The following is a 17,076-nucleotide window of genomic DNA, read 5'->3' as shown; positions in this document are numbered from 1 at the left end:
CCTGTTAAGGTGAAGGAGAATGAGGTGGCAAGGGTAAGGAGTGTCCAGCATGTCTCCTATCTGGAGGCGGTGAGAAGATTGGAAGGAACAAGTGTCGGGGAAGAAACAATGGTAATAGAGCCACCACGACCAATACTACACGTGAAAAAGGTGGACTTTGTATTAATATTGTAATGGTCATAAACTGTACAGCACAAGTGTTATACATACCCCCTCTAAAACGACGGAGACGTAACTTTGGCTTCAAGTCACTTGTAATGAGTCTTTTCATATAAAATCATCAACCATTTACATAGGGAAAAAAAAGTTTCACAAATGCACAAAATATATCTCAAATTACATAGCTGTTACAATTGTTCAATAAACCAGTATTGTCTAATTTATACTTTACAATGGCTCAATGAATCCTTTATTTTCCCTCTTTAAATTGACACTATGAAATGCAATGACTAACCTTTTGAAATCCATCACGTATCCCACTAATTATTATCACCATTAATTATCCTTGTATATACTGTTCCTATATATATATATATATATATATATATATATATATATATATATATATATATATATATATATATTGTGGGGATCTATTTTCTTACAACTAGATGTGATGCCTAGCTTAGAAAGAATACATTAATGATTAAACATAATAGGTTTGTGCTGTACTGATATAGATTGTTTAACATAACAATAATAATAAATAATAATATGCCATTTAGCAGACGCTTTTATCGAAAGCGACTTACAGTTATGTGTGCATACATTTTTACATATGGGTGGTCCCGGGTATCGAACCCACTACCCTGGCGTTACAAGCGCCATGCTCTACCAATTGATTCTACCAATTGAGCTACAGAGGACCACCACCAAAATATCTTTCTATGAGCAATTGTGTTAGTATAAAATAATATAATTTCCCCAATTTTTTTGAGCATACAATATAGCTCAGTATTTGAATTATTGATTTTATACAGTCAGGGCGCCAATAATATTAACAATATATATATATATATATATATATATATATATATATATATATATATATATATATATATATAATATATATTAATAATAATAATAACAAGCTGTGATTAATGTGAGGAACCGTTAGGGGGTAGGCTGAGACAGACTTGTGACTCACACACACACTGCCTCTTTGTTAAACCGCTCAAGGACGTGTTCTGCTACAATGAAGAAGAACAAACTATGTCTGAGGTTGCTGACTCGAGACAAGTTGTAAAGATAACAACTAATGCCCGGCAACAGTGAAGCGCCAAGGGGCTGGGACCAGCCTGTGCGCCATCGATAGGTTGGGTAAGTTTAAACCACACCCAGCCTCTACTCTGACAAGCCCAGCAGGGAGCGGGAACTATCTCTGTCAGAGTATTTAAAGAAGAACTTATAACAATAGTTCAGTTCTCTGTCTGCCCTGCGTGGTTTTTCAGTGGGCCCGTATATACGAACATCATATTTACCATTCAAGTGTTTGCATTAATTAAAATACTAGTCTATCTTAGAAGACGTGTATTGACCTCTTTTTGTTCCTATACCAGATTCGAATTGAGCAATTTAACTATATATATATATATATATATATATATATATATATATATATATATATATATATATATATATATATATATATATATATATATATATTACCTACTGTATGTGTTAGTTCCTATCAGTATGCAAACTCATGTATAACCTTGTATTAATTCGTATTTAGTGCTTTAGATAACATTCACATTTCCCGAAAGTTTTCCATTGTTCCAATTCACCCACACACACTGGAGCTGTGCGCGCGGTCTCTCTCGGGCACGAACTGATCACGAAGTCAATTCGTGCAAGTGAGACACCTTCTAGCAAGCTAGCTAGCAAAACGGCTAATTTCGAAGTGGTCTAAATATACAAATAACACATTTAATGTTTTAAACATCTTTGCTGCTAACTAAATAACACAGTAACGTCTGTAACATTCTGACATGAACAAATACATTCGAAATCGCATTCATACCTGTGAAAGGGGGAAATGCGCGGTTTTTGCTTAAGTGCTTTGGGAAAAAGAAAGACGCGTGGGTACCTTCCATAGTCCCCGGTGCGCCCCTATAAGAATTCCTAGGTATAACCAATCACTCAGATCAGACATCAATAGAGCACACAGATCGAATAATCAACATTAAAATAAATGAACAGCATATTACTTACTGGTACACATTATCATTCTGTATTATTATTATTTCGTTATTATTAAGGCACTTTTAATTCTATCACACACGCGGAGAAGAAGTCTAAGAAAATTGGAATCATTGTGAATGAAACTGAACGTTTTTGGGATCTGATTTCACAGCCGAGGCCGTGCAATAAACCCTGTCGTTGAATGTTCCGCCATCACAGACCCCTGAACCTGTGTAGGGATCTATTTTGGAGTGGACTGTGATTGAAGAAGTGGGATGGGTTTTGTTAGTTTACGTGTTTAATTTTGTATTTTTTATGATGTCGGTTTCCCGCTTTCCTGCAATGTTTTTTTTAGTTTCTTATTTAATACCCCGTCCAGCTGGTGGCGGTATTTTACCATTAACATTGGATGCCAACCGCCGTTAAACCCCGTCGAAGAAGAAGAAGAAGAAGAAGAAGAAGAAGAAGAAGAAGAAGAAGAAGAAGAAGAAGAAGAAAAAGAAGCCATAATACTATAGAACCATAGAAGAAGATTTTGCCTTTTTTTGTTTAGTAAAGAAAGAACCACAGACCGAAGTGAATAGGCTACCCAACTCTCTTTCGACTGAAAATGTCTAAACTACAGTCGTTTCGTGTGTTTTTAAATGAGCGCTTAACGGAGGCTGCTGTGGAGATTTTCGGGGCAGTTGAGAAAGCGGTAGCGGAGTACCAGGAGGAGAATGATCGGCTACGGAGAATGCTGCGGATCACACCGGAGATAAAACTATGTGGAATAGGTTCGTATGTAGATCTACTGATAGCTAGATACAATCCTAGTCAATTAATAAAAAATGTAAAAGTGAGCACTATTTCATCCATTTTAAAGGAGAGTTTTAATGTAAGTTTCACTGTTGTCTGTCACGAAAAGCTTGTTGAAATAGCTATACTGAACAAAAATATAAACGCAACAATTTCAAAGATTTTACTGAGTTACAGTTCATATAAGGAAATAAGTAAATTGAAATATTCATTAGGCCCTAATCTATAGATTTCACATGACTGGCCAGGGGTACAGCCATGGGTGGGCCTTGAAGGCATAGGCCCACCCACTTGGCAGCCAGTCCCACCAACTGGGGAGCCAGGCCCATCCAATCAGAATTCGTTTTTCCCCACAAAAGGGCTTTATTACAGACAGAAATACTCCTCAGCACCCTCCCTCCAACGATCCCGCAGGTGAAGAAGCCGGATTTGGAGGTCCTGGGCTGATGTGGTTACACGTGGTCTGCGGTTGTGAGGTCGGTTGAATGTACTGTCATGTTCGCTAAATCGATTTTGGAGGTGCTTGTGGTAGAGAAATTAACATGAAATAATCTGGCATCAGCTCTGGTGGACATTCCTGCAGTCAGCATTCCATTTGCACGTGCCCTCAAAACTTGAGACATCTGTGGCATTGTGTTGTATCACAAAACTGCACATTTTCTGTTCAAATATTTTTTTATTGAACACACACAAGAATGGTGTATAGGTATGAAAGACATGTGTACAGTTCTTATCTAAACATAAGAGAACAGACATGAACAACAAGACCCAGAGTTCTGGACACAAAACAAATATTACAAAACACGACATACAGAACAGGGACAGGTAGAAAGAAAAAGGGTAGATGTAACCCCCCCACTTATACCCCACTTTATCCCCCCCCTATTCCACCCTATTCCCCTCCCGACTGCTCGAGTGTCGGGGCCAGCACACGCCGCCCAAAGGTAGATTACAATATGACAATTGAGAGTGCGTTAAAAAGTACAAATTCACAGCACCGACTGGTCCAGGTAAGAGAGGAAAGGCTGCCAGATTTGATCAAATGTTGATAATTTATTGTTCAGAATATATCTAATTCTTTCTAAGTGTACAGTTTTTGCCACTTCGCTGAGCCATAATTTGGTAGAGGGCGCTTCCCTCCTTATCCAAAACAACAAGATTAATTTTTTTGCCGAAATGAGACTGTAAGAGATGAGTTGTTTTTGGGAGTTGGTTAATCCGTTTAGGGAATCGGACACTCCCAGGATTATCAGAAGCGGGTCTGGGTCTATTGAAGTCTCCAGAACTTCAGAGAGGACCCCAAATATTCCACACCAATAACCATACAGACTAGAGCATAGGGCAAAGCAGTGGAGTAGTGTACCCTGCTCAGCCTGACATTTATCACACATAGGGGATGTATCAGGAAATATCCTATGCAGTTTAGTTTTGGAATAGTGTAATCTGTGTAATACCTTAAATTGTATGAGACGATGTCTGGAGTTAATGGAGCAGGTGTGGATATACTCCAAGCTATCCTCCCAGTCTGCCACCGAAATATCAGTCCCTAGTTCTTCCTCCCATTTTGCCTTAATGGCATCTGTAGAGGGTGCGCTAACAGATTGAAAAGCGTCATATAGACGAGATATCAGTTTGTCTGAGGTGGGGCATATTTTTATGCATCCGTCAAACATGGAAGGTTTAGCATTCTCAAATGTTGGGAGGTGTTTTCTAACATAGTCTCTAATTTGTAGGTATCTGAAAAAGTTACTTCTGGGAAGGTTATAAGTTTCCCTCAGCGCTTCAAAGGAAGCAAAGGTCCCTCCTATATATAAATCCCCTATGGTACTTATCCCCAACTCTCCCCATCGCTCAAAGGTGTTATCAAGGTTAGAGGGGGCAAAGGAGGGATTCCTGGCAACAGGGAGCATGAATGATATTGGTCTAAGCTCAAAGTGGACTTTAATTTGCTTCCAGATTCGGACTGTGCTATGTATAATAGGATTGTTATGGTAAAGTGACATCTCCAGATTAACAGGTGACAAAATCACGGCACCAATAGAGAAGGGGTGACACTCCTCCCGCTCCATGCTAAACCAGCTGGATGGCGGGGTTGCGTCATCCAGCAAAAACGTAACAGCGCGGAGGTTAGCGGCCCAATAGTAAAATATAAAATTTGGGAGAGACAATCCTCCTTCCATCTTGGATTTACATAGGTGTTTTTTACCTATCCTGTGTGTTTTATAATCCCAGATGAAAGGATTGATAATAGAGTCCAGTTGTTTATGAAATGATTTAGGTATGAATACTGGGATGTTCTGGTATAGGTAGAGCAGTTGTGGGAGGAAGACAATTTTAATGGCATTAATTCATCCGAGCAGAGAAATTGGGAGAGTTCTCCAAAACTGTATGTTTGCCTTGAGATTTTGCATCAGAGAAGGGAAATTCTCTTTAAATAGTAAGGAGTATTGTTTGGTAACTACAATTCCAAGGTAGATACATTTTTCTGAAGATAACTTAACTGGAAGATGTTCTAGCCAGGAGGTGTTTTGCAACCGTATGGGCATTAATTCACTCTTGTTCCAATTTATTCTGTATCCCGAGAAGGTACCAAACAAATTAATCACCTCAAGAATAGCTGGAATACTAGCTTGGGGTTCTGTTACATAGAGGAGAATATCATCTGCGTATAGGGAAATCTTATTTAGAGTATCTTTAGTATTATAGCCGTGCATTGCTGAATGAGATCTGATCGCTTGAGCGAGAGGTTCAATAATTAGGGCGAAGAGCATAGGCGACAGCGCACAACCCTGCCTTGTCCCTCTGTGAAGGTTAAATCGGGGCGACATTGATTGGTTAGTGAGTATTCTCGCCCAGGGGTTCCTATATAAAAGCTGGATCCAATTTATGAACCCTTCTCCAATATTACATTTCTGTAGGACCTTGAATAGATAGGGCCACTCAACTTGGTCAAAGGCCTTTTCGGCGTCAAGAGATATGACGGCAAGGTCCACGTTAGGTAACCTCTGAGAATACATAATGTTGAAGAGGCGCCTGAGATTGAAGAATGAGTTTCTATTAGGGATAAAGCCGGTCTGGTCCGAATGGACCAATTTGCCAATTAAAGTGCTAAGCCTGTTAGCCAGAGTTTTTGCTAAAATCTTTTGGTCTGTATTAAGGAGGGATATTGGTCTGTATGACCCTACCTCTTCCGGATCTTTACCCTTCTTATGTATAACTGTAATAAACGCCTCATCCAAAGTAGATGGGAGAGCTCCATCCTCATTGGCCCGAACCAACATTTTGTGCAGGTAGGGAGATAGCATGTTGCTGAATGTTTTATAGAATTCACCAGGGTATCCATCTGGGCCCGGGGTCTTGCCACTCTTTAGAGATTTAATTGTTTCTCTAATTTCTTCAAGAGAAATGTCCTTATTCAGGAAGTTAGAGTCTTCCTGGTTCAGGGCAGGAAGATTACAGTCCTCCAAAAAGTTTTGCATAATTAAGGGGTTAGGGTCCGCTTTAGATGTATATAGAGTCTCATAAAACTGACGGAATCTGTCATTGATGTCTTTGGGGGAGGAGAGTAATTCCCCAGATGCAGATTTAACTTTGTGAATCATTCGGTCACTCACGTTTTTTCGAAGTTGTCTGGCGAGTAATTTGTGTGGTTTGTCACCAAACTCAAAATATTTTTGCTTGGCATAGAGAAAAGATTTAGCAATTTTAGCCGAGAGGATCTGATTGTATTTAAATTTTAAAGACATAATTTGTTTATGTTTCTCCATAGATAGATGTCTAGCATTCTCCCTATCCAGTAAGTGAATTTGTCCCTCCAGTTCTACCAATTTTTTTCTGTTTTGCCTACTCCTGGCAGTCTGAAAGGAGATGATACAGCCTCTCAAATAAGCCTTCAGCGTTTCCCACAATAATTCTGGGGAAGTCTCTGTGTTGTCGTTGGTATCAAAGAAATTTTTTATTTGGTCTTTAAGATGTTCACAGAATGTTGGTTCTGTGAGGAGCTGAGGATTCAACCTCCAGACCCTCTCGTTTGGTACGATGTCACCCAATCTCAGGGAGAAGGTGAGTGGACTGTGGTCAGAGATTATAATATCATGATATCTCACATTACAGGTATAGGGGAGTAGTTTAGCATCAACCAAAAAGTAGTCAATTCGAGTATATACATTGTGAACATGAGAGTAAAAGGAGTATTCCCTACCCGTAGGATTAGAGATCCTCCATATATCAAATAAGTTAGAATTTTTTATGTAGGTATTCAAGAATTCGCTTGAATAGGAGGTAGGGGTTCGCCGGGTAGAGGATCTATCCAAATATTGGTCTAGTACACAGTTAAGGTCCCCTCCAATGACCAGATTAGTATGGGAGATATCTGGAATCAGGGCAAGGACTCTTTTGAAAAAAGAGGGGTTATCAATGTTTGGCCCATAGATATTTAGTAGAGTTACAGAAGTAGAATGGATCTCTCCTATTACGATCACATAACGACCCTCTTTATCCACAATAGTGGTTTTATGTAGAAAGGGAATTATTTTCCGTACCAGAATCGCTGTGCCTCTCGTTTTGGCAGAGAAGTTAGTGATACACTTGTCCCACCCACTTACATTTAAGTCTGTTATGAGATTTGTTTTTCAGATGGGTTTCTTGCAAAAATATAATATCAGACGAAAGTGCTTTCAAGTGGGCTAGGACCCTGCCTCTCTTAATTGGTTCGTTTAAACCCTTGACATTCCAGGAAGTGAATGTAAGTCCCGCCCTCCTCTCATTTGTAGTTCCTATGGTGGCCTGCATAACATGTAACTCACTAAAAAGGTAAGAAAGCGCACCAAACCATCACGATCAGCATATGTAGCACCTACACCCGAGCAGTATCCAACCCACCCCTCCCCCCCGCAAGCACCTTTACTCTCCACCCTGTTCCCCTACTTTCCCCAATCTTTACCCCCCCCCCCCCCATCAACCCACATTTAACAGGCATACACACATAGGACAGAAACAAATATGAAAATAAAAATAACAAACACATTGTCTGGCCGATGCCAAAAAAGCACGGCGCGACCTCGAACAAGAGGTAAAATACAAATAAAATCCCAACTATGCGCTCACCTCTCACTATCCTAGAACTTTTACTAACATATGAACTGAGGAGGCTCCCGCACTTAAAGTGTTCAATTAGCATCTAATAAGCCTAAACAGAATAAGTTGCAACTTAAACATATTGCGCACTTAAGGTTCATCTTGGGTCAATCCCTGAGATAAGCAAGATGTATCATCACAAGATTCTATTGCTAAGCAATACCGGTCTAAACATAAACCATCAGTAACCGACATAGACAGCAGTACAGTTACATATTGTGGGTTAGGAGAAGGGAACAAGGATTTTGATAAATTGAACGTACCCCCCAATCAAAAAAATAACAAAGTAAATAAAAATGTTTAAAAAAAAAAAAAAAAATGTAAAAATAATAATAATAAATTATTTTCAAATAATTTTAAAAAATAGTGATTTATATATACATATGTGCACATATACACATCCACACACACACACATACATACATGTGCATACCTACATACATACACACACACACACACACATACGTATATATATACGCACACACACACACATATACACACGTATACACGCACACATACATACACACACCCCCAAAAAAATATACATATAAAATAAATATTCTTAAATATATACAGATACATACACACGCATACACACATACATCCATACACACACATCTACATACACAAACATGCATACCCCAGAATAATAATCTATACAAATTTAAAATATACACATACATAATACTAAAATGCTAAGAGAAAATAATAATAAAGTACAAATAATTATTATTATATGTACGCACAGGAATAATGTAAGAATTGAAAAATAAATAACGAAACAAAACAAAAATGGGGGAATATAAGTATATCCATCCGAAAGTGTCAATGATCCGACCTGGAAGGCCTCCCAAACAGGCATCGCTCTAAACCCAGTCGGAATGAAAGTGAAATTAACGTTAAGTGAGAGCTCTGACCGCCCTCCATTGGTCAGCTCATCGTATTACATGTTCGGTAGCCCTTGCTGAGACCGTTTAATACGGTTTCACCCGTTATGGTATGGTATGGTATGGATTCGAGTCCGTGAGCAGACCTTAACACACAATGACAAGGCACTCTAACCTGTACGGGGGATTGGTGTATATTCCCGGACAAACTTCTCTGCGTCCAGAACCGAGGAGAGCCAGATCTTCTCCCTGGAAGGCGGGGTAATTCTTAGTCTTGCAGGGAAGAGCAAGGCTGGGCGAAGATGGAGTTTGTAGAGTTTGGTCATGACATGTCTGTAGCCAGCGCGGTGCTTTGCCACATCGGGCGCATAGTCCTCATAGACACGAAAGGGGTGCCCTTTATGTAACAGGTTGCCCCTCATTCGAGCCTCGCGCAGGATAAGATCCTTGGTCTTGAAACTGTGACAACAGATGATTACTGGGCGAGGACGCTGGCCCGGTCCAGGCACTGGGACAAGGGCGCGATGTGCGCGGTCCAGTAGGGGATCCGACGCCAAAACATCCGGTCCCATTGCATCCTTCAGTAGCTTGGCGAAGAAGTCGGTGGGGCGAGAGCCCGCCTCCACCCCTTCTGCCAGACCCACAACGCGAAGGTTATGACGCCTGGATCTGCCCTCCAGGTCGACCACTTTCACAGAAAGCCTCTGCACATTATCCTGCAATGACGTGCATAGCTTCTCTAACTCGTCGATCCTACTAGCGTTGAATTCAGAAGCTTTCTCAAGGTCCACAATACTCTGGCCCTGCGAAGCGACCGTTCGAATGGTGCTCTCGATTTTAGTGTCCAGTTCAGCAATAGTAGCCTTAAGATCCTCCGCTATAGCAACACGTAGTTCTCCCAAAGCCCGGGTAAGTTCTGTAAGTGTCACGTTGTTACCTGTGCCTTCCGCCATGTTTGTCTCGTTGTTTGGTGGGGAGTAGGCCTCTGATGTGGATTTATTGTCCTTTGGTCGCTTATTACTAGGCATTTTCACATAGAAAGTTACAATATTGTATTAGAAAGAAAAGTTTGTTCTAACAAGTGCAATAAAGTAAGTTAGGTTAGATTATTTCGCAAAAAAATTGCGGGAGCTCAAGCGTACAGCGAAAAAATATATAATAATATACAGTACCAGTCAACGTTTGGACACACCTACTCATTCCAGGGTTTTTCTTTCTATTTTCTACATTGTAGAATAATAGTGAAGACATCAAAACTATGAAATAACACATATGGAATCATGTAGTAACCGAAAAAGTGTTAAAAAATCAAAATATATTTGAGTTTCTTCAAAGTAGCTACCCTTTGCCTTGATGACAGCTTTACACACTCTTGGCATTCTCTCAAACAGCTTCACCTGGAATGCTTTTCCAACAGTCTTGAAGGAGTTCCCACATATGCTGAGCACTTGTTGGCTGCTTTTCCTTCACTCTGCCGTCCGACTCATCCCAAACCATCTCAATTGGGTTGAGGTCGGGGGATTGTGGAGGCCAGGTCATCTGATGCATCACTCCATCACTCTCCTTCTTGGTAAAATAGCCCTTACATAGCGTGGAGGTTTGTTGGGTCATTGGCCTGTTGAAAAACAAATTATAGTCCCACTAAGACCAAACCAGATGGGATGGCGTATCGCTGCAGAATGCTGTGGTAGCCATGCTGGTTAAGTGTGCCTTGAATTCTAAATAAATCACTGACAGTGTCACCAGCAAAGCACCCCCACACCATAACACGTCCTCCTCCATGCTTTACTGTGGGAACTACACATGCAGAGATCATCCGTTCACCCACACCACGTCTCACAAAGACACGGTGGTTGGAACCAGATATTTCCAATTTGGACTCGAGACCAAAGGACACATTTCCACCGATCTAATGTCCATTGCTCGTGTTTCTTGGCCCAAGCAGGTCACTTCTTATTATTGGTGTTCTTTAGTAGTGGTTTCTTTGCAGCAATTCGACCATGAAGGCCTTATTCACACAGTCCCCTCTGAACAGTTGATGTTGAGATGTGTCTGTTACTTGAAATCTGTGAAGCATTTATTTGGGTTGCAATGTCTGAGGCTGGTAACTCTAATGAACTTATCCTCTGCAGCAGAGGTAACTCTGCGTCTTCCATTCCTGTGGCGGTCCTCATGAGAGCCAGTTTCATCATAGCGCTTGATGGTTTTTGCGACTGCACTTGAAGAAACGTTCAAAGTTCTTGAAATGTTCAGTATTGACTGACCTTCATGTCTTAAAGTAATGATAGACTGTCGTTTCTCTTAGCTTATTTGAGCTGTTCTTGCCATAATATGGACTTGGTCTTTTACCAAATAGGGCTATCTTCTGTATACCCCCCCCCCCCCCCCCCCTACCTTGTCACAACACAACTGATTGGCTCAAACGCATTAATAAGGAAAGAAATTCCACAAATGAACTTTTAAGAAGGCACACCTGTTAATTGAAATTCCAGGTGACTACCTCATGAAGCTGGTTGAGAAAATGCCAAGAGTGTGCAAAGCTGTCATCAAGGCAAACGGTGGCTGTTTGAAGAATCTCAAATATGAAATATATTTTGATTTGTTAAACACTTATTTGGTTACTACATGATTCCATATGTGTTATTTCATAGTTTTGATGTCTTCACTATTATTCTACAATGTAAAAAATTAAAATAAAAACTTGAATGAGTAGTTGGCTCGGGGATTAGAACCAGTGACTTTTCGGTTACTGGCACAACGCTCTTAACCACTAAGCTACCTGCCGCCCATACATATACTTTTATTGGGAAACAAAACTGGGGGAGGGGGCACAAACTCTATCTAGGTGGGGGCCATGCCCGGCTTTGCTACCCCATAGCGTCGGCCCTGTCCTTAACCTAGCATGTAAGTGCATCCTTGTAGCTGTGTGGGCTAACATAGTACAAATGTTTTTCACTTGGGGTAAGTTAGCCAATGGCCATGTGGTAAGTTGAACCAACTACTCTTTGCCTGTTTGATGGTTCATTGGAGGGCATAGCGGTCTATCTTATAGGTGTCCGGGTTTGAGTCCCGCTCCTTGAAAGAGGCAGCTCTACCCTTTAGCTCAGTGCGGATGTTGCCTGTAACCCTGGCTTCTGGTTGGGGTATGTACGGTCACTGTGTGGACGACGTCATCGATGCATACACAAAAAAACAGACTTCTAAATATTGGCATGTTGGAGATATAAAGCAAATAGGAAGCATTATGGATGTTACATCAAATGGACAAGCTTTTTGGGGAAACTGAATATATTAACACAATTCTGAGGTCAAAACATGGATAGCCATTTCGAAGGAAAGGCTTGGCTGAACATGAACGATTGTAATTTCTATTATTACTGTAGAGAGCAAAAACAACCATTATGGATGTTACACCCTCCGTTATGGAAATAGACCTTCAAATCTTAAAGGTGTCTTGGTCAAAATCATAACACATTTGTTGTATAGGATTGAATAATTACAGGTAGTCTGAATAAATAGTGTACAAGGCCAGGCGCCACACCCTAATAGGTTATTTTCTCTTGATAAATATCAAAATGAACCTTTACCAGTTTTTTTGTATTAAAACAAATCTGAGATATTGTAGCAGAGACAATATACAGTGGGGAAAAAAAGTATTTAGTCAGTCACCAATTGTGCATGTTCTCCCACTTAAAAAGATGAGAGAGGCCTGTAATTTTCATCATAGGTACACGTCAACTATGACAGACAAAATGAGAAAAGAAAATCCAGAAAATCACATTGTAGGATTTTTTATGAATTTATTTGCAAATTATGGTGGAAAATAAGTATTTGGTCAATAACAAAAGTTTCTCAATACTTTGTTATATACCCTTTGTTGGCAATGACACAGGTCAAACGTTTTCTGTAAGTCTTCACAAGGTTTTCACACACTGTTGCTGGTATTTTGGCCCATTCCTCCATGCAGATCTCCTTTCGAGCAGTGATGTTTTGGGGCTGTCGCTGGGCAACACAGACTTTCAACTCCCTCCAAAGATTTTCTATGGGGTTGAGATCTGGAGACTGGCTAGGCCACTCCAGGACCTTGAAATGCTTCTTATGAAGCCACTCCTTCGTTGCCCGGGCGGTGTGTTTGGGATCATTGTCATGCTGAAAGACCCAGCCACGTTTCATCTTCAATGCCCTTGCTGATGGAAGGAGGTTTTCACTCAAAATCTCACGATACATGGCCCCATTCATTCTTTTCTTTACACGGATCAGTCGTCCTGGTCCCTTTGCAGAAAAACAGCCCCAAAGCATGATGTTTCCACCCCCATGCTTCACAGTAGGTATGGTGTTCTTTGGATGCAACTCAGCATTCTTTGTCCTCCAAACACGACGAGTTGAGTTTTTACCAAAAAGTTATATTTTGGTTTCATCTAACCATATGACATTCTCCCAATCCTCTTCTGGATCATCCAAATGCACTCTAGCAAACTTCAGATGGGCCTGGACATGTACTGGCTTAAGCAGGGGGACACGTCTGGCACTGCAGGATTTGAGTCCCTGGCAGCGTAGTGTGTTACTGATGGTAGGCTTTGTTACTTTGGTCCCAGCTCTCTGCAGGTCATTCACTAGGTCCCCCCGTGAGGTTCTGGGATTTTTGCTCACCGTTCTTGTGATCATTTTGACCCCACGGGGTGAGATCTTGCGTGGAGCCCCAGATCGAGGGAGATTATCAGTGGTCTTGTATGTCTTCCATTTCCTAATAATTGCTCCCACAGTTGATTTATTCAAACCAAGCTGCTTACCTATTGCAGATTCAGTCTTCCCAGCCTGGTGCAGGTCTACAATTTTGTTTCTGGTGTCCTTTGACAGCTCTTTGGTCTTTGCCATAGTGGAGTTTGGAGTGTGACTGTTTGAGGTTGTGGACAGGTGTCTTTTATACTGATAACAAGTTCAAACAGGTGCCATTAATACAGGTAACGAGTGGAGGACAGAGGAGCCTCTTAAAGAAGAAGTTACAGGTCTGTGAGAGCCAGAAATCTTGCTTGTTTGTAGGTGACCAAATACTTATTTTCCACCATAATTTGCAAATAAATTCATAAAAAATCCTACAATGTGATTTTCTGGAGAAAAAAAATCTCATTTTGTCTGTCATAGTTGACGTGTACCTATGATGAAAATTACAGGCCTCTCTCATCTTTTTAAGTGGGAGAACTTGCACAATTTGGTGGCTGACTAAATACTTTTTTTCCCCACTGTACATGTGCCTATTAGGGATGAATATTTTCCCGAAAGTCTCCCATATTTCAATACCGGGAATAATTCATATTTATCCCGATAGTCCTGGGAAATACCGCTAAAATCAAGCCAATTTTGAAGCGTTTTAACCAAGATATGCTCACTATGCCAGGGTTCTCTCCAAATAAGAGGGGCGTTGCGCCACCTTGTCGGCTTGGCTGTGCCACTATGTAACGATTTCAGAGCAAATTAAACTGATATTTAGTTACAGTGAAGGAAAAAAGTATTTAATCCCCTGCTGATTTTGTACGTTTGCCCACTGACAAAGAAATGATCAGTCTATATTTTTAATGGTAGGTTTATTTGAACAGTGAGACAGAATAACAACAAAAAAATCCAGAAAAATCCATGTCAAAAATGTTATAAATTGATTTGCATTTTAATGAGGGAAATAAGTATTAGAAGAATTCATGCAATTTCCTACTTAAACTTTTCAAATAAAGCCTAAAATCCAACATATAGATCTTGAAGGTCCAATGCAGCTGTTTTGATCTGTTGTCAACGTTTCTGTAGCATAGCATTTTTATTGGATGGTGTTGCTAGCCCCAAGCCCTTCGCCATTTCTGGTTTTGGGGTTTATTTGTTAGTCCCCTAGCCTTTTGACCTCCCGGTCTCATACCACATCAGACCAGACAGGCTTCGGGTTGTGTACACGCTGCCCTGGCGCGTCAAGCTCAACCAAGTCCTGCTGCTGTGTAGTAAAGGCTACAACACAAAGCTGTCAGAATATGCTGGTTTTGGAGTTAGCCGTTCATACCAGCAGCCCGAGACGGGGACAATCAGTAGAGTATGTTCAAATGAAATGTTACTCAACATTTGCAAGAGACGAGGGACGTGTAGGTTTTTATCAATACAAATATATATGTGACTATGTTGTCCAAGGGACGTCAGGGCTAGAAACGGTCTATCTAAGAACAATTTATCCTTGATTGCGGTACAGTTTTGGAAACCTTGAACACGCAACGTAATTATCATCCTAAAATAACTTTACAAATACAAAAGATTAAAGCAAAGTTTGTGTTCCCTACCTTGTTTCCATTAGCTCAGGAAGTGTTGTAGTTCAGATAAATGTGCAACACAAAACACCTCTATGGGGAATCAGTGTTAAAACAACACACAGAAAGTGTATCTTTCGTATTTGTCCAATTTATATTTGGGTGAATATAGTTTCCAAACCCGTATCGAAAGTCAGGATTATTAACAGTTAGAGAGAGTGTCCGAACTTTTGTACACATTAGCCGTGGGGTGTTTCATAGTAGGCATGAGAACTGGCTATAGGCCTAGGGCTTGTGCGGCTGAGAGTAAATAGTCAGCTATCTGCACTCAGTCATGTCTAAAGGCTGTATAGATCATAGAGATCTATAATTCACATGTATGATTCAAGTCTTCATTTCATTCTGCTCCTCCTCTCCTTCCCTCCAGGCTCCCTGCCGCTCTCGCTCGCTGTCTCTGAAGAGGTTCCCACTGAGCAGCAGCACTGTGAGCAGGAGTGGAGCCCCAGTCTGGGGCAGGAGGACCCAAAGCCCACACAGATTAAAGAGGAACAGGAGGAACTCCGGACCAGTCAGGAGGAAGAGCATCTTCAAGGGTTGGAGCCTGATATCATAGAGTTCAAATTTACTCCTTCCTGTGTGAAAAGTGAATGCGATCAGGAGGACTCAATTCAGTCATTAACTCTTCCCGTAACCCAGACTATGGAGAACAGAGAGCGTGACTCTACACCAGTGGATCTCAAACCTTGTGGCACTATTACCAACCTGAAGGGTCTTGACATTCCTTGTGACCGTCCAGGTAATCAAAACAATGCCTCCGGCCACAGCTCAGCCATAAGCAGCGACCCAGTAGGACTTTACAGCAGCCCACCAATGGATGCCAACACACCATTGGGGGAACACCGTTCCAAGCCCAGCACCACATCTATACAAATTCACTGCTGCCATGACTGTGGTGAAACATTTGCTCTGAAAGCTGACCTGCAGAGGCATTTGACTCTCCCCAAGAAGAGACCCAGTGAATGCCGCTTATGCAAAAAACACTACAACTCCACCTGTAAACTGAAGACCCATGTTCGACTCTGTCAAGGTGGGAAACCCTGCCTTGTTTGTGGCGAGACCTTCAAATACAAAGGAGATCTGTCCAGGCACATGAAGACTCACAAAGGAGAGAAACCATTCAGCTGTAGTGACTGTGGGAAAAGTTTCAATCGCAAAGAGTACCTAACAGAACATATACGGACTCACACAGGAGAGAAACCATTTAGTTGTGGTGTCTGTGGGAAAACCTTCAGTCAGAGGGGAGCCCTAGGGAGGCATATACGGACTCACACAGGAGAGAAACCGTTTAGCTGTGGCGACTGTGGGAAAAGATTCAGGCAGAAGGGTGACCTAGGGAAGCATATGTTGACTCACACAGGAGAGAAAATATTTAGCTGTGGTGACTGTGGGAAATGTTTCAGTCGCAAACAGACTAACTGATCATATGCTGACTCACACAGGAGAGAAACCATTTAGCTGTCGAGACACCATTTAGCTGTCGAGACTGGGAAAGCTTAAATCAGAAGGGGGACCTAAGGAGGCATATATTGACTCCCACAGGAGAGAAAGCACATGGTCGCTCAGTCTGTGGTAGAACATTCATTCGTAAGGCTCATCTGCTGAAGCTTGTGAATAACGTCCACAAAGAAAGAAGTCAGGACAAAAACGGAAAGAAAAAAGATTAGGAAAAAGATCTGTCAGATGGGAATAAAAGTTCAAGTTGAAGTTTTTGTCATATGCACAGGATGAGAAAA

General features: G+C 41.1%; 1 protein-coding gene across 1 annotated transcript; it reads left to right on the top strand.

Annotated features, from left to right (window-relative positions):
* Positions 1-2,794: 2,794 nt before the first annotated feature.
* On the top strand, positions 2,795-16,983 carry LOC311131760 (uncharacterized protein; the record flags this gene model as incomplete). Its single annotated transcript, XM_084164892.1, has 2 exons — positions 2,795-2,960; positions 15,711-16,983. The coding sequence occupies 2 exons, from the start codon at positions 2,795-2,797 to the stop codon at positions 16,760-16,762; spliced, it is 1,218 nt and encodes a 405-aa protein (XP_084021018.1). The 3' UTR covers positions 16,763-16,983.
* Between the last annotated feature and the right edge of the window lie 93 nt (positions 16,984-17,076).

The sequence above is a fragment of the Coregonus lavaretus genome (genome assembly GCF_964263955.1).
Source record: "Coregonus lavaretus genome assembly, chromosome: 7".
Lineage (NCBI taxonomy): Eukaryota > Metazoa > Chordata > Actinopteri > Salmoniformes > Salmonidae > Coregonus > Coregonus lavaretus.
This window is presented reverse-complemented; position numbering and strand designations above follow the sequence as displayed.